This window comes from Microcaecilia unicolor, chromosome 13, assembly GCF_901765095.1.
Source record: "Microcaecilia unicolor chromosome 13, aMicUni1.1, whole genome shotgun sequence".
NCBI classification, from domain to species: domain Eukaryota; kingdom Metazoa; phylum Chordata; class Amphibia; order Gymnophiona; family Siphonopidae; genus Microcaecilia; species Microcaecilia unicolor.
The window spans coordinates 55868092-55886573 of NC_044043.1; the positions used below are offsets into that span (position 1 = coordinate 55868092).

Here is an 18482-nt window from a genome sequence, read left to right on the forward strand (position 1 = left end):
GGACGTCCCTGATGAGCATTTGGATGTTTTTTTTCCAGACTGTGATGGGCGTCCTTCTCAGACGCTAGCACAGGCCAACTTTTAACACAGCTTAGTAAAAGGACTCCTTTAGGTGTGAGCATGTACACTAGCTCAATGGCTGGGGTAAATGCTCATGCCTAGCTGTAGGCAGTTAGGTGCGTAAATGCAGGTATTCTATAACCCATATGCATAACTGCTTGACACACCCCTTGACCCGCCCATGCCCCTCCCAGGTTCATACCCCCTTGAATTTAAGTGCACCACATAGAATATTGACTAAGGGCAGTTATATGCATAAATGCCAATTTGTGTCCATTAGCGCCAATAATTGGGTGTTAATGAATTAATTAGCAGCTAATTGGCCTTAAGTTATGTGTGCATTTTGCGCGCTAGCCAGAAATCACAAATGAAATCAAACACAGCCTCCAAATCACGAATTCATGGGCGGATGCATTTCAATTAAAACAACGCAGAAAAAACACAGTGTCTCATCCTCTCATCACAATACAACACAAACAAACCCACCACTATAAACACCCCAGGCTAGACCCTTCCTCTTTCAGATAGACTGAAAATTCTCGGAGTTACAATCGACCGAAATCTCACACTAGAAAACCAAGCGGAAAATAGAACAAAAAAAATGTTCCACTCAATGTGGAAACTCAAAAGAGTAAAACCTTTCTTCCCAAGGGAAATATTCCGCCGCCTGGTACAATCAATGGTGCTAAGCCACCTAGATTACTGCAATGCAATATATGCCGAATGCAAAGAACAAATCATTAAACTCCAAACTGCCCAAAACACTGCAGCCAGACTCATATTTGGTAAAACGAAATACGAAAAGCACCAAACCCCTAATAGAAAAACTACACTGGCTCCCACTTAAAGAACGTATTACGTTCAAAATTTGCACCTTGGTTCATAAAATTATTCACGGCGAGGCTCTTTGAGCAGGGAGTGTCTTTCTTCTATGTTTGTGCAGCGCTGCGTACGCCTTGTAGCGCTATAGAAATGCTAAATAGTAGTAGTAGTACGTGACAGACCTCATAGACTTACCAATCGGGAACACAAAAAGGTCAGCACGCACATTCCTGAATCTCCACTACCCTAGCTGCAAAGGACTAAAATGTAAATCAACATATGCATCCAGCTTCTCCTACATAAGCACACAACTATGGAATGCACTTCCAAACGTCATAAAAACAATGCACGACCTAACAAACTTCCGAAAATCACTACAAACCAACCTGTTCAAAAAGGCATACCACAATGATCTATCCTAAATACCAGATAACGAAACTTATACCAGAACTAGACAAAACCAAACCCTCTATACATGATTGCTTAACTTACTCTGTCACCACTGAACTTTAACGCAATACCACTTTATTTCTCATTCCGGAAATGAACTCTCTATACCTGACTGCTTAAATTACTCTGTCACTTGTGAACTTTAATGCAATACCACTCTGTATTTCTCATTCTGGCAATGGCGATCGCCATTACAGCATAATGTAAGCCACATTGAGCCTCCATATAGGTGGGAAAATGTGGAATACAAATGCAACAAATACATAAATACGTAGTTTTAATTTCTATGATTTTACTGTATTGTTTTATGTCCGATATGTTATTGATTATGGATGTTTTACTTGTAACCCACTTAGACTTATGATGTGGGCTAGAAATGAATTAAATCAATCAACACTCCTGATCTGAATGTAGGATCTGTGTCATAAATACATTTTCAGGAGCCCACTTAGCTGTACTTAGTTCTCTTGATTTGTTTCATTAGCTTTTGTGATCTCTCTTACTGCAGTAAAGATTTGACATGGCCTGCAGCTGCACCACAGATGTTAGGTTCATCAGATGGGTCTGCTCTACCGCTACCACCATCTTTAGCCCTAATGCTTAAGTTAAAGGGGGGCATCATGCCACCGGTATGAATCATGTTCTTTCTTTTCATACTTCAGAAACAGTGGTCACCTTGCTGAGATCTGATCTAGATGTAAATATAACGCAGTCATCACATGAAGGTACTCAACAAGGTATGTCATTCTCTTCTGTTCCATCTGTCAGGATTGTTGGCTACTATACCAGCTCAACCACCTTCTGGTTCCACTCACAGGAACAGAGGAAATGCCTCCCCAAAAGAGAATGACCCCAGCCGAGTCTCAACCTTCATCACTGCCCCCCTCCCCCACACAACGTCAAGAGCTCAGGAGCGGTTTTTGGGAAGTGGGAGAGCGAAATACCAGCTTAAAGCTCTATTGCTCTGACCTGTCCCCAGAAACTCATTTGCATGTTCCCAGGAACCTTTAGTTATGCTGCACGCACACGCAAAGATCCCTCTCCGATGCCGACTGGAAGGCTGGAGCAGGGAAGAAATTTTAAGGCAGTTCTCAGAGGCCTGGCTTTGCAGTCATACTACAGTTCCAAAAATATACAGCTGCACAGAGTCTTACTCAAAAATAGAAGCAGGCAGCCTGGGACCTCCGCCTGCTTTCTGCCTGCACAGTACCATTCCCAGGGCCCGCTCAGACTGCTCCCTAGGGATCCACACAGCAGAATTTTCCCATGGATTCATCAGACAGGCAGGCTCAGGACCTATTGGAGCAGTGGGGTCAGGAAATGTTTTTTTTAAAAAACACCCACAACACAGAGAAGGCAGGAGGAACCAGCTCAGCAGCTCCCTGCACATAGGGCACTCTCTCTGGTCCTAGAGGTAGGGTTACCACACGTCCCGGACATGTCCTCTTTTTGAGGGCAAGGTCGGGCAACCGGGCGGGTTTTGCCAGCCTGCCCGTTTGTCTGGATTTGTGGACGAACAGGCAGGCTAGTGGGCAGATGGGTGTCCTATCCTCCCCTCCTTTACCTTAGTGTGGTGCCTTGGTGGTCTAGTGACCTCTTCGGGGCAGGGAAGAGCCCCCTCTTTCCTGCCCGATGCGTCAGCAGACTGTCTTTCTCCCAGCGCTGATTCAAAATCGCTGCTCAGAGTTCAACCGACGGCCTCGCAAGTCTTCCACAAAAGTCTTGCAAGGTCACTGCTTGAACTCTTGGCAGCCATTTTGAATCAGCACCGGGAGAAAGACAGTCTACAGACATGCCGGGCAGGAAAGAGGGGGCTCTTCCTGCCCCAAAGAGGTCGCTAGACCACCAAGGCACCACACTAAGGTAAAAGAGGGGTGGCGTAGTGAATGGAGTCAAGTGGGTGGAGGGAGGCTGGAAAATTGTGGAGGGGATCTATGGGGGGGGGGGGAAGAGGGAATCTGGTTTTCTATGGGGGGGGGTTCAAAGTGACAGGGGGTGGGGCAGTGGGCGGGGCATGTGTCCTCTTTTTTTTTTTTCCTTAGGGCAAATATGATAACCCTACATAGAGGTGTGTGGACATGCTGACATATACATGTAACCCACCCTGCTCCTGTTGGCCTGATCATGCACATGTATGCATTCTGTGCAGCATAACAGAACTGGCTCAGAAATCAGCCCAGGGAGGGAGGTGGAGGAAAGAACCTGGCAATGTAAAAGGTTATTGCTAATGACTTCCAAAAGGCAGCTCCAAGGTTCTTTTTATTTATTTATTTATTTATTTTTTTTTTTTTGGGGGGGGGGGGCAGCATTCTCTTCAGGTGACTCGGTTTGGTTCTATGAATCAGTACCCTATCAAAACTAATCAGCTTGCTGCAAAATCTCTTTTAAAATAGTACAAGGGGGTTCCCTCCACTAGGCCTTTTTGAGGTGGTTCGTGGCAGGTAACAGCCACAATGCACAAGCACTTGACAAAACATAGGCTGAGGATGTAAAGCCCATTTTGCCTACTGCTTAGGATCAAGTTTCATAAACACTTGATCGATTTGCTAATTATCCAGAAATCAAAATCGCAAAAAATGTTGGCATGATACCTTCACTGGTTTCCCTGGAAACCCACATGCAAAAGCCACATAACTGGGCAAAATTCTAGAGGACTCTTAGGAGCACTGAAGTCAGAATAAAACACACTGGGGGGGGGGGGGGGGTACAGACACAAGAACCTCTTGCAGGCTACAAAAGGTGGTGGTGGTGGTGGTGTCTGTGTGTATATGGGGGGGGGGGGTTATTTACATTTAAGGATTCATTTTGGTCAATTCCCTGACAAAAGGGAAGGTCCTCTGATCGACTTGTCACTACTTTCCTATATAGGGTAAACATTTTCCAGTTCCGACAGTGCCTAACGTGGGAATTAGATATCTGGCCTGTGCAGCTGGGATACCTGACCCAGGATCAGGGCATGGGAGAAGAGCTGGTTACTTTACTCCCTCTCCTTTACTCATCTATTACCAGAGTCCCTGCTACGATGGTCTAAACCTACACTCTACACCAGGGGCGTATCTGGACTTCGCCGGTAGGGGGGTCCAGAGCCGAGTGAGGGGGCACATTTTAGCCCCCCCCCCTCCTGCGACCCGACGGCACAGGCCCTTGTCGCCACACAGCCCGGATCCCGGCTCTCTCAAACATGGCGGCAAATACAAAGGGGTCGAGATCGTGTTAAATAGCGCTCCCCGAACCTCTCCACTTTCGCGACCTAAAAAGATGTACTTATTTATAAGGAAAACAAAAGATCAATTCACGTTTTGTTGTGCATCAACTTCCTTGCCCACTCCCGAAGGCAAAACGGATAAAGCAGATCACACACATACACACAGTAGACATAAAGCTGGCTTGCAAGACGCCCTCCCCCCCCCCCCCCCTGCAAGGATCTGACCATACAAACATGCCGAATTATATTGCTACAGCAGCTCCAGAAATGCAGCTAAGCCCGCGAAAATAAAGGGGGAGAAGGGAGAAAGAAATGGAGGCCGCCCCGCTACAGAGTTGGCGGGACTGGAGCTTGTTGCGCGTCTGCTGTCTCGTTTCACCTCGGATCCCCCCACCACTATTCTCTCTAAAGTCCCTTATTCGGTCTCTTCCGAGTTGCGGCCCACTATTGGAAAGCTGGCGACTACTACAGAACAGTCGCCTCTTCCATTCCTGACTGTGACACACTTGATAGTAAGGTACACTACCTCGAAACCCGCAGCCCATATGCACTCACCTTCAATAAGCACTTGCAATGAAGAGAAAATAGCACTGAACGAATCGGTAACCTGTAGGGAGAAGGTCATGATCGCAGCGCGTCAGGGGGAAAAAAACCCCAAGAAGAGCATGCACCTCCCTCGCTACAACTATAAATACTTGTTTTTTTTAAATGGAGGTTCTGGAACCAAGCGGGAAAGCGGCGGCCAATCAGCGCGCGCGGCAAGCCACGGAGAATAAGGGAGCTTCACCACCTCGGTCCTGACCGTTCTGCTCTGGAAGCGAAGCTCCCGCTGGAGTCGCAGACCTCGCTGGCTAGCACCAGGAACCGAGAGGGAGCCAGGGCTGATACCGTTCGTTAGACATAGTCATGCATAATTCCAGATGTTGTCGTTAAGTTGAGAAAGGAAGGAGGTATGAGAAATTGACTCTAAAAGTCCTTGTACTGTGATTTGATTTTGATTTTCAAATGTGGTTGCGGTAGTACCCAGTTCTAGTGGGTGTATTTGGTTTTGGAGAACACCAGCAAAGAATCGCCGTCCTTCGTTCGTTTTCTTCTTTCTGAGTCTGACTCTGACGTCCTGCACGTTGTGTACGTGCAGGACGTCAGAGACGAGTCAGACTCAGAAAGAAGAAAACAAACGAACGAAGGACGACGGCTTCGGCTGGCGGGGGTTGGGGTCCTCAGCCAGCACAGGTAAGCGAAGCGGGCAGGGGGTTGGCCGGAGGGGGGGTTGCGAGGGCCGTCGGTAGGGGGGTCCAGGGCCAAATCTACGGGGCCCTGGCCCCCGTGGCCCCATTACAGATACGCCCCTGCTCTACACCCCTCACTCTATAATAGGTCACTTAAATTTAACCAGCAGCTGCTTACATTTAGAGAATACTGCCATCTATGGGCATAAGTGTGCAGTTACGTGTATAAATGACAGTAGCAGGATGAATTGCTATTCTGTATTTACATGTTAAAATGGCTTACCATGTAAATTCAAGGCGCAGGGGTGTGGGTGTGGGCATAGGTAGGGCCATCATTTACATACTTACCCCCTACATTGCAACTGAATAACAAGCTAATTAGTGCCAATAATTGACTATTTAACAAGCAATTATTGGCACTAATTGAAAAGTATGTGCCTAAATTTTACACACGAGTCAAAAATGAGGTGGGGGTGTGCAGATTCGGGTTATGTGCATAGCTAGAGAATGAGGGTATCAGTGCCTAAATTTACACGCAAGTATTTGCGCCATGTTTTAGTTGGTGGCAATGGCTGCATCTAAAGTTAGTCGCAGTTCCTTGGCATAAGCACTATTCTATACACCGCGCCTAACTCTGAGCGTGTTTTGTAGTGTAGGGCTTTTTTTTTTTTGGCACCGTTTTCTTTTTGGTACCATATATAGAATTTACCCCTTAGCAGTCAATATTCAAAGGGGTTTAAATAGACAGAAGAGGCTCCTGTGCGGCTAAACCCTGCTGAGAAGGCTGACCACTGATGTTCAGCAGCACTTAACCAGGTACTGCCACAGAACATCACTGCTAACCAGCCATTCCCTTACTGGCTAGGTTAGGGAGTGGAGGAGTGGCCTAGTGGTTAGAGCACTGGTCTTGCAATTCAGAGGTGGCCAGTTCAAATCCCACTGCTGCCCCTTGTGATCTTGGGCAAGTCACTTAACCCTCCATTGCCTCAGATACAAACTTAGATTGTGAGCCCTCCTGGGACAGAGAAATATATCCAGAGTACCTGAATGTAACTCACCTTGCGCTACTACTGAAAAAGGTGTGACCAAAAAATAAATAAAATATAGAGTGAAAATGAAGGGTGTTTTTTTTCTTCTGTATGCAGTCCAGGTTGGGGAGTTCCCCAGGGTTCTCCAAATTTTTTTAATTTGATGATAGTGGCTCTAGGGAAGAATCTTACAAGATCTGCTTATCACCCCCTGATATATGCAGATGATATAAGTATGCTTATTCCTTTTGAAGGTGAGCTGGAGGATGCTCTTCCAAATGTAAAATCAGGTCTAAATATTTTGGAATCATGGTATCTACATTTAAACCAAAGTTAAATAAAGATGAGTTTGCATAATGAATTTAGTCTCAAAAAGCTGGATATTGATGGGTTGAATATTCCCCTGAAATCTACACTAAAAACTCTTGTGTGTGATAGTTGATAAAAAAAATCTCACATTTGAGCCACAGGCAAAGGCAGTCAAGTCCAAAGTGTTAAGATTACTTTGGAGATTAAGAAGAATTTGTCACAACTTTTCTCCGGATATTTTTAGAATAGTGGTACAAACCGAGGTTTTAGCGCATTTGGACTACTTCAAAAGTATCCTTTTGGGTTGTAAGGAGTCTGTTTTGCAGAAGGTCCAAACTTGATTAAACACTGCGGCTCATCAGAGTTTTAAAGGGCCTAAATTTAAGAGAGCAACACCTGTTTTAAGATGTTTGCATTGGCTGCCAATTCATTCATGTATGATTTTTAAAATACGTTCCTTAGTTTTTCTGATACTACAAGGTCTTGCTCCTAGTTATATATTATCATTGATTTGTTTATCAGATAGGAACTCTAATTCTGCCTCTAGAGAGTTCCTGATTTTGCAGTATCCTAATCCTAAGAAGATAGTTTATAAAAGCTATTTTCTGTAACATTTGCTTATCAAGCAGCTAGTTATTGGAATGACCTTCCATATAACATCAGGACACAGTTATATTATGGAAAGTTTTGCAAACGGCTAAAGACCTATTTTTTTTTTTTAATTTAAATCATTTATTTCTAATTTTTCATTTTACAAGGGTCACTTGCAAACAGTAATACAGAGATGACTGCACATTAATACAAGATAAGAAAAAAACAATCCCAACTAGGTATATGGATTATAGACAATCTTTCTCTTTCTTAGACCACAAAGTGAAGAAAAATAGGGAGAGTGAGATAAGACAAGGAGATCAATTAAACAGTAAACAGAAAAAAGAAAACATGGTATTAACCTGATTATCCCCAGATATTACTCATCTAATATATTATTCCACATTGATCATCTGGTTGGCTTCCTCAAGACCAAATACGGCGTATAGTCAATTCATTTAATTGAGAACATACTTATTGTCCAGGTTTTAGTTTGAAATAATACATCTGATTACATTCTCAAGACCTATCTATTTTAAGAAATATTTAGGCATACAGGGGGGCCCTTTGCAAGGGGGCACCAAAAAGTGGCCTGCGGTAGTGTGTGTGGGTGTATTAAATGCGCGCTGGACCATTTTTCCACCGCGTCTGGAAAAAAAAGGCAATGGGGGGGGGGGGGGGGGGGGGGGATGGGAAATGGACATGCGGCAAAATTAAAAACTAGCGTGCATCTATTTATGGCCTGAGCCCTTAATGCCACCCATTGACTTAGTGGTAACATAGTAACATAGTAGATGACGGCAGAAAAAGACCTGCACGGTCCATCCAGTCTGCCCAACAAGACAAGCTCATATGTGCTAGTTTTTGTGTATATCTTACCTTGATTTGTAACTGTCATTTTCAGGGCACAGACCATATAAGTCTGCCCAGCACTATCCCCACCTCCCAACCACCAGCCCCGCCTCCCACCACCGGCTCTGGCACAGACAGTATAAGTCTGCCCAGCACTATCCCCGCCTCCCAACCACCAGCTCACGTGTTACCCATGCGGCAACCGTCCAGCAGGCACCAACTGCCGATTACCACCGGAAACGCCCACACAGTAGAAAATAGAAAATTATTTTCTACAGCGGGTTTTCAGCACGCGCCAAACTCGCAATTACCACCTGGCGCATGCGCTAGCCAGGCAGTAATGCCAATTTGATGCATGCTGCACATACATAGACCATTACACGCCTTTGTAAAAGGGTCCCCATAGTCGTTTTAATGGATTTTAGAATATTATATTGTAAATTTTGTCCTGGGTTATCCATAGCCACACTGAACCAGAAATGGTATTTATTTATTTATTAGGATTTATTTACCGCCTTTTTGAAGGAATTCACTCAAGGTGGTGTACAGTACGAATAAATCAAACATAGCCAACAGACAGTTACAGCAGTAAAAATATTCAAGTAACAATACAAAGTATGGCATAGTATACTACTTACAATGTCAACACAATATATAATAAACATTTTAATAGACAGCCCCAGGCATGACCCCATTCTCCCTCCTGCCCCCTTCTGAGACCCCAGTTCCAGCTCCAGGTCCCTTCTCCCATCTGAGCCCCTCCCCACCCAGACCCAGTTCCCTTCTCCCATCTGAGCCCCCTCCCAGACCCAGTCCTTGTTCCCTTCTCCCATCTGAGCCCCCACCCCAGACCCAGTCCCCTTCTCCCATCTGAACCTCCCCCTCCCCAACCCAGTTCCCACCTGCCTACCAGCTCCATCGACAGACGACCCTCTTCTCCTGCCACCTGGCCGGCACCTAGCCTTTAAAAAAAAAAAATCTGTGAAGCGCCTCACGTCTGCTCTGCTGTAAAAGAAGCAAATCGCCTCGTCGCGTCAGCCCTTCCCTCACTGTGTCCCGCCCTCTGATGTAACTTCCTATTTCCGCGAGGGCAGGAAACAGTGAGGGAAGGGCTGACGCGAGAGGCGATTTGCTTCTTTTACAACAGAGCAGACATGAGGCGCTTCACAGATTTTTTTTAAAAGGCTGGGTGCCAGCCGGGTGCCAGGAGAAGAGGGTCATCTGTCGATGGAGCTGGTGGTAGGCAGGTGGGGACTGCGGCACCAGCAGAGCACCACCACCTGCTGACACCTGGGGTGGACCGCCCCCACCGCCCCACCCTTGGTACACCACTGGCGTAGGGTATAAGCAAAGACAGAACATATAGATAGGTAAGAGAATAAGAGGAGTTAGATAATAAGGGGACTAATTTAAAGAAAGTTGCACATGAGGTCAGAGTGGTGATTAAATATTATCTTAACTAGGGTAGGAGTGAATAAACATGACCTGCTGCATAGATGTGTACATTTATTCAAAGCTCAATAGAGGCATTTTGACTGGCTAGATTTGGCCAGATTTTCAGCTGAAAAACTAGCTAGTTAGAAACTTTCAAAGGGGTAGCCATGTTAGTGTGATGTTACAAAAATGACAGAAGCAGGTGACACCCTACATAGCAACCAATTCACTGATGCACAAACCCTCAAGGACCAGAGTCCACCGCATCAGACTTCACCAGAAGTGGACTGAAGTCCTCAAAAACTCATGTCTCAACAAACTGGTCAGTCCACAAGGTGCCACCTGCCTCAGTTAGTTAATCTGGAGATTCTAACCAGTTACTTTTGCTGATCAACAACGTTTTGAAAATTGAACCCTTTTAAGAGCTGTGCATCCATCATCAGGTCAACCACATTACAATACTTTATGCAATGTAATATAACGTATGTGATGTAACACTTTCGTGATTAACCCCAGAATTCTATAAATGGTGCTCAAACCTGCATGCTCAATTTTGGCCGCACACCCATTTTTAACAAGCAATCTAAGTAACGATCCAATTAGCGCCAACTGGGCAAAGTGCACATCAATTATTGGTGTTAATTAACAATCTGGATTTATGCGCGTATCTTGCTAAGTGCTATTCTACAAAGATTCACATGCAAATCTTTTAGTGTGTAACTGAAAAGGCGACGTGGCCATGGGAGGGGCTTGGGCGGGGCGTTTACTAGATGTGTACAGTATAATAGAATTTGGTGGATCCATGCCTAATTTACGTGCCAGGATTTACATAGTAACATCGTAGATGATGACACATAAAGACCTGTACAGTCCATCCAGTCTGCCCAACAAGATAAACTCATAATATGTGATGTATACCAGACCTTGATTTGTCCTTGCCATTTTCAGGGCACAGACAGTAGAAGTCTGCCCAGCACTGGCTCTGCTTCCCAATTACCGGTGTTGCTACCCAATCTCCGCTAAGCTACTGTGGATCCATTCCTTCTAAACAGAATTCCTTTGTGTTTATCCCACACAGTTTTGAATTCCGTTACCGTTTCATCTCCACCGCCTCCAGCAGGAGGTCATTCCAAGTATCTACCACCAGTGGCGTAGCAAGGGGGGGCAGGAGGGGCGGTCCGCCCCGGGTGTCAGCTCAGGGGGAGGGGGTGCTCCCTGCCAGCTCCCCCCCTCGGCGAATCGACACCCCCCCAGCTCCTGCACCCTACCTTTAAAAAGAATATCGGAAGGCGAGGCGCAGCGCCTCGCGCCTGCCCTGCACGTAAAAGAAATGTGGACCGTCGGGTCTTCCCTCTCTCTATCTGTCCCGCCCTCCGCTGACGCAACTTCCTATTTCTGCAAGGGCGGGACAGAGCGAGAGAAGGCCCGACGGTCCACATTTCTTTTACGTACAGGGCAGGTGCGAGGCGCTGCGCCTCGCCTCCCGATATTCTTTATAAAGGTAGGGTGCGGGAGCTGGGAGGGGGGGTGTCATCGTGCTGCACCCGGGGGGAGGGGTGCAACGGTGAACCGCCCCGGGTGGCAGCCCCCCCTGCTACGCCACTGTCTACCACCCTCTCTGTGGAACAAAATACCTCCTGACATTGTTTATTTATTTATTTGTTGCATTTGTATCACACATTTTCCCATCTATTTGCAGGCTCAATGTGGCTTACAATGTTCTGTCATGGCATTCGCCATTACAGAGTACAAGATACAGTTGGTATTACATAAAAACCATGTATGACATAATAGAATTAAGCAATTAGGTATAGAAAGAAAAACATTCAGAATATCAGGTAAGTGGTAGTGCGTTACAGTTCCTATTATTAATCATTGTGGTATGCCTTGTTGAAGAGATAAGTCTTCAGTGATTTAGGAAAGTTGATAAGGTCGTAAATTTTTTTCAGGTCAAGTGGCAGTGCCGCCCCCCCCCCCCCCCCCCCCCCCCCCCTTTAACCTCAAATCATGTCTCTAGTTCTATCACCTTCCTGTCTCAGCTTTCAGTTGGTGTAAATCTTTGCGCCTAAAATTTGGGAATGGATCCTGGCACTATGCTCTATTCTATACATGGTGCTCAACTCAGAGGACCGTTTACAGAATAGCACTCCGCATGCATTTTTTTTTTGGCACCCAAATTTGGATCCCATTTACTTAATCTAGTCCTAAGTGTTCTTACACAATAGACTCCCAGTTCACAAAAGTAGGTGTTCAAAATCCGGCAACTTGCTACGGAATTGTCTCCTATCTGCATAGGCAAGAACCTGCTCTGAGCTTCAAGCTGTTGGGACTCCTCAGGCAGCTGCCTGAGCCTGGACAAGAGTTGGGGGAGGAGAAGAGACAGACACCACTCCCTTATAAAAGGAAAAAGAAACCCCATCCTGACTGAGCTGTATTTTCCATTTTCTCTGTGCAGTGACTGTGATGGTTGACTAGTCAGCTGGGTAGCTCAGAGCACTGCAGAAGAGGCCTACAAGGACTGACAGGTCTCAAGCTGACCCAGAGGGACACTTTCAAGACGGCTCTAAAATTTATGTCTTTATCTTTCTTGCCATCTGGTCTCAGCTACCACAGCTGCATTTTATCCAGGACGGTTTCTCTGCTCTTACCTGGATCTGCCCTTTGCCCATGATTTTGTCCACAATCTCATTGTTGTCCTTGTTGAGTTTGCTTTTATCGTAACATTTCTCATAGCAGAGAATACGCAGGGACTGGGAACCCTCCAGCTCGATCTCAAATTCCTGTGTGAGAAAAAGAAGAGACATTGAGTGCAATCGAGGCTGAGAACCAACTCCACAGAAACAACTTCTTAATATATGTTGTTTTCGTGGGGATGCACTCCTCCGCTCTGGACTTGTGGAGATGCTTGCTAGCAGTGTTTTTTTAAGGCCTCAGAGCCAAGGTCACCAACAACAAAGATAAGATGGGCAAGACCAGAGGCAAAATGCATGTGAAAGAGCAAGCTGTACTGTGTCTTGCAAGTAGAAGTCCCTCCTGTCCCCCGGGATCCGAGAGACTCCCTTCTTTTTCTAGGGAATCACTTACCTCATTCCACTGCGGCTCAGTTGTGTCACGGAACACCCTGGTCTTGGCTTTGCTGACAAAATACCCAAAGGAGTCAACTTCTAGTGTGCAATAGAGATCTGAGAAACAGAAAGGAAGAGGCAGGTATCAGTGAGGGTGGGTCCTTGCAATCCCCAAGAACCAGGAGCCCCAGAAGGTTTACAGCTCTCCCCATTCAGAACAGAGCTCAAACACCATTGAATGTGGCAGACCATGGAAAGGATCCATTCACAGAAACTTGAAGGGGTCATGACACTAAACTGCAGACCCCAAAATTCTCATTGCAGAACACCTACTCTATCCCAGACAGCCTTGCATATACAGCTCATATGCTTGTTCCCCCCCCTCCCCCCAGTAGCAGGGCTGTGTGGCTTCCTGTGCCTCTGAAAATCATCCTTATCAGAAGATCAGACAGGAATACACCAAGGGGCGTCAATCTAATCCTTCCATCTGTCTTATCAGCAGTTTAGATAGAGAATTCACACACAGCATGTACAGTGTGTTTACACACATGAATAAGCTACTTTCTAGCCGCCAAACTCTTACAAATTGTGACTGATACCACTTTGGTTTCTGGGTCATTAATTAGGAACTATTTGCTCTGTGTTTACAGCCCAAAGGACAGGAAAACCTGCCCCACTACTCTCTACAGCAGAGGCAAAATCTGGCACTTTGCCCAAGAAAAGTTCTCCATTAGCTGCACTGCTCCCTGATCAGCTGTCCCTTCAAATCCTAAGCCACCAAAAAAGGCTCATTCTAGTCATCACCCTACATGGGCAGCACTCTTCTCGGCACTCATTCTTAAAATATGTGGGTGGCTCAGGCTATTTTAGAAGAATGGAGGGTTATAGGCAAGAACTATGATCCCATGCTTCCCCCTCCCCCCCCCCCCCCCCCCATGATGGCCACTTGCTTTGCCCTTCTCTGTCCTGGGGCAGTCTCTCACTGTCCCTTCTACACCCCTCCCCCCCCACACTCAAAACAGACATCACCCCTCCAGCACCCAAAGGGAAAGAGTCAGTACCCCAATCAACAATAGTTACTTATTCCCCTCACCCCCTCCCCCAATCCAAAAAGGTCAATCATTGCACATCTCCACCTTCCCTCCCGCAACTTACTGGCAGATTTCTGGAATCCTTTGGCCGAGTGCACAATCACATGCAGGAAGCCGTAGAGACCCAAAGGCTCGTCATCTGCAAAAACATAACCCCCCCCCCCAAGAAACAGTGAGATGTTTCCTTCCAAAAGCTACACTGAAAATATGACCTCTCTCAGCCTTCATTCATTGTGTACACTCCTAGAGTCTCTGTCCTTGAAACGAGTTTTAAATGTTTCAGCGCACACTACAGTGACATTATGAACCTATCAAACCACATACTCCATGGCAAGACTGAGCCGTATTGACAGAGATGTTTGATGAGAAAGGTGGCAGGTTTAAATATTAAATAACTTGGAGAATTTTGTTAGCTTGTAAACTCAGAGATCTGTTATCTTCAAATACCTGTATTCTACTTTTAAGACTACTGTTTATCACATGGGGGGGGGGGGGGGCTGTTAAATTAGGAACCTAAATTGGCCTGTCTGAAAATCCAGTGGAGTTGAGTTCCTAAATTCAGGAAACTAACATGTGGGTGGTTATAGAGGAGGAGTTAAGATGGACAAAAAAAAATAAAGTCACCTAGCACCGATTTCAAGCACTGGACAGCTAATTGTGAGCCCATTAGGGACAGGAAAGTACCTGCAAAACATAGTATATGTAAACCACTTTGACGGTATCTACAGAAAAGTGGTATATCAAGTGTGGAATAAACATAATTCTATGAAAATCTAACCAGTGAAGCACGGAGCATTTTTTGAGAACGGATTACGATCTTTTGCATTTGGCCACAAACCTTGTGAAATGCCCTGTCCAGATCAGGCTGAGGAAAGGAAAGGAGAAGCAGATTTCGCTGGACTTACAACTGCCTGTTCTCAGATTCATAGAAACACAGAAAATGACAGTATATAAAGACCATATGGCCTATCCTGTCTCCCAACCATACCATCAACTAACCCTTCCTCTCCTTAGAGATCCTCTGTACTGGTCTCATGCTTTCTTGACAATCCTCATCTCCATCACCTCCACCAGGAGGCTGTTTCACATATCTCCACCCTTTCCATGAAAAAGTACTTCCTTAGGTTACTCCTGAGTCTGTCCCCTTTGACCCTCCTCCTATGCCCTCTCATTCCACAGTTTTCCAGTTGAGAGAGGCTCCGCCTCCTGTGCATTTATGCCAAGGAGGTATTTAAACGCCTCTATCTCATCGTCCCTCTCCTGCCTTTCTTCCAAAGTATATATATTGAGATCTTTAGGTTATGTCCCCATATGTTTTACGATGAAGATCACTGAACGTTTAGTAGCTACCCTCTGGACCAACTCCATCCAGTTTACATTTTTTTGAAGGTGTGGTCTCCAGAATTGTAACCAGTACTCTAAATGGGGTCTCAGACACTTCTTCAAAAGCACTGACAACTCCTTCTTCCTCCTGGTCACCCCTCTCCCAATGTATTCTGGCAGCCTCTGGCTTCTGCCACGTTAAGATAATCAAATGCAATCACCGCCCCCCCCCCCCCCCCCACGAGTTCTGCAGGTGTGACTGCCTGAAGGTTGGAGCTTCCCAATAGCCTTCCCATTATATCCTGGCCTAATCCATCTCTTCCCCTCCCTCTGGGTGCTCAGAAGCTGACGGAGTACCTAATTTTGGCTTCTCTAGCTTAAGGTTGTGGCTTCCCCTCCACTCATTTTCTGCTTACAGCAGCACCTTTCACTCAGGGACTAGAATGTATTTCTCAGCAATGAGCTTAGACACCAGAAGAAAAACGAAGGGGGTCTTTTACTAAGCCGTGGTGGTGTTTTTAGCCAGGGCTGCCGAGAGGGGGGGACAGGTGGGACAAAATTCCCCGGGCCTGGGCCTCTGGGGGGGGGGGGCCCGCCACCGCCGCTGCAGTCCGGTCCGGTCCGCCCTTCGTCACTCCCTGGCATTGAATTTAAACGCCTCACCTTCGAAAGCGCAGCAAGCAGCAGCAGACCACTCCTTCCTTCCGTGTCCCGCCCTCGCCTGACGTAACTTCTGCGAGGGCGGGACACAGAAGGAAGGAGTGGTCTGCCGCTGCTTGCTGCGCCTTCGAAGGTGAGGCGCTTAAGGTCAGTGCAGAGGGCCCGGGGGTGGAGAGAGGGCCCGGTGGCGGGTGGAGGGGGGGGCCCCGGGGGCGGCCTTGTCCCGGGCCTGGCCCAGTCTCTCGGCGGCCCTGATTTTAGCTCGCGGTAGAAATCAGCTGGAGGTAAACACCGAGATGACCGTTATATTCCTATGGGTGTCTCTTTACCATTAGCTGATTTTTACCTCAAGCTAAAAATGTTAGCACGGCTTTGCAAAAAGCTCCCAAAGAGCTATGGGAAGGACTAAATAGAGAAATTAAGCTTACTGTTAAATCTGCCATATAACCAAACAATTATAAATCTTTTTTTTTTTGGTAGATTTGTACCCCGCGCTTTCCCACTCATGGCAGGCTCAATTCCACAGAGGAGGAGAAATCAGGAACTCTTCTTAGGGTGAGGGAAAAGTTCTTCCTTCCTAGCAGCACTGGGGTCAAATCCAGAACCTATACCTGAAATCCAGTAAGATCTGGAGACTCAGCTTAAGTTGAACTCAGTTACTTGCAGCTGATGACGAACTTGGTTGATGTGGGAGTAAAAGGGGGATGGAGCGGGCATTCACCACAAACTCATTTAATTTGGAAACCAGTAATAGGAAGGTAGAAGTCCTAAATATAATAAATGACTGCTTCTTAGTGTGACTGGTTCAGGAACCAACGAGAGGGGGAGCCATTTTAGGTCTAGTATGAGAGGTAAGGGTGTTTGTTTCCCAGTGCACCTATGATCAAAGGTAACAGTGTTGGGTCTGTTGGGAAACAGTTATCATGACATGATCAAATCTGAGCTAATATCTGGAGTGAAGTCACTAAGGAAATCTACTTTAGCAGCATTTAATTTTCGAAAGGGTGGCTACGATAAAATGAGGAAAATGGTTAAAACGAACCTAAAAGGATGAGCTGCAAGGTCAGATCGTTAAATAAGGCATGGGCATTGTTTAAAAATACCATCTTGGAAGCCCAGATCAGATGTGTTCCATATATTAATAAAGGTGATAAGAAGAGCAAATGACAACCAGCATGGTTAAAGGGTGAAGTGAAAGAGGCTATTACAGTCAAAAGAATATCTTCCAAAAAATGGAAAAAGGATCCAAATGAAGAAAATAAGAAGCAACAAAAGCACTAGCACGGTAGATGCAAATCATTGGTAAAGAAGGCTAAAATTGTCTATTTTAGCCCTACTGGACTATAGCAACTCTTTGTACTTAAGGGTGACAGCAAAGTATGTTTCTAAGCTCTAGCTGGTTCAAAACTTTGCAGCTAGATTAATTTTTCTTAAGACAAGGTTTGATCATGTCTCTCCTCTGCTGAGTGAATTGCACTGGTTGCCAGTTCAGGCCAGGATTTCTTTTGAGGTGCTTTATTTAGTATTTAAATTATTAAATGGTGTTTCTTTTGAGATTTTATCACAAGTAATTAGGGTTTTAAATGTTAACCCAACCTCTCAGACTTGTAATTATCTTGTTTTGGCTTTTCCTTCTGTAAAGAGTGTTAGATTTAAGGCTGCTTTTTCGCATTCTTTCTGCTTTATAGCTGTTCATCTTTGGAACAGTCTTCCTGTTGAGATCCGCCTTCTGAGAAATTACTTTATTTTTCACAAGGCTTTAAAGACCCTTTTTTTTTCTGATGTGTTGATTCTATTGTTCTTAACCCCCTCTTTTATCAAGCCAAGCGGCAATGCCGACATAGCCCATTCAAAGTAAATGGGCTGTGTTGGCATTACCGCAAAAAGAAATGAAAAAAGTGGGAGGATGACCAAGGACTCCAAAGACTGAAAAGATTTATAATAATAAAGATGTTTATTGAGGTATAAAGACGTGACACAACGTCGTGTTTCGGCCGTTAGGCTTGCATCAGGAGTCTATAATCAAAATTTGAATAGATAAGATTATAAAAACACAATATAAAAGTAGACAACATATATATATTCTTCCCTGGCATTACCGCAAAGCCAGTCACTATTGCGGCATGATAAAAGGGGAAGTAAGTTTGTTTTTCTTACAGCAAACATTTTTTTTGCTATTCCTGATGATTGTATCAGCTTTCTTTGTTTCGTTTCTCGATTTAAATCTCGCAGGAGGGAGTAGGCGCGTTATAAATTCTCTATAACATAAGAGAATATGAAGAGAAACTTGCCACAGAAGCAAAAACTCATATTAATAACTTGTTCAGGTACATAGGAAGCAGAAGGACTGCGAGGGAATCTGT

At 45.5% G+C, this 18482-nt stretch overlaps 1 protein-coding gene across 3 annotated transcripts in view; it reads right to left on the reverse strand.

Moving 5' to 3' along the window:
* ABR (ABR activator of RhoGEF and GTPase) overlaps window positions 1-18482 on the reverse strand; it is a 279174-nt gene that overhangs the window by 56861 nt on the left and 203831 nt on the right. For all 3 annotated transcript variants that reach the window (XM_030186114.1, XM_030186115.1, XM_030186116.1), the window contains 3 exons: window positions 14201-14275; window positions 13065-13162; window positions 12629-12760 (listed from right to left, as the gene is read on the reverse strand). In XM_030186114.1, coding sequence (XP_030041974.1) covers window positions 12629-12760; window positions 13065-13162; window positions 14201-14275 — 305 coding nt within the window. The remainder of the gene's footprint in view (window positions 1-12628; window positions 12761-13064; window positions 13163-14200; window positions 14276-18482) is intronic.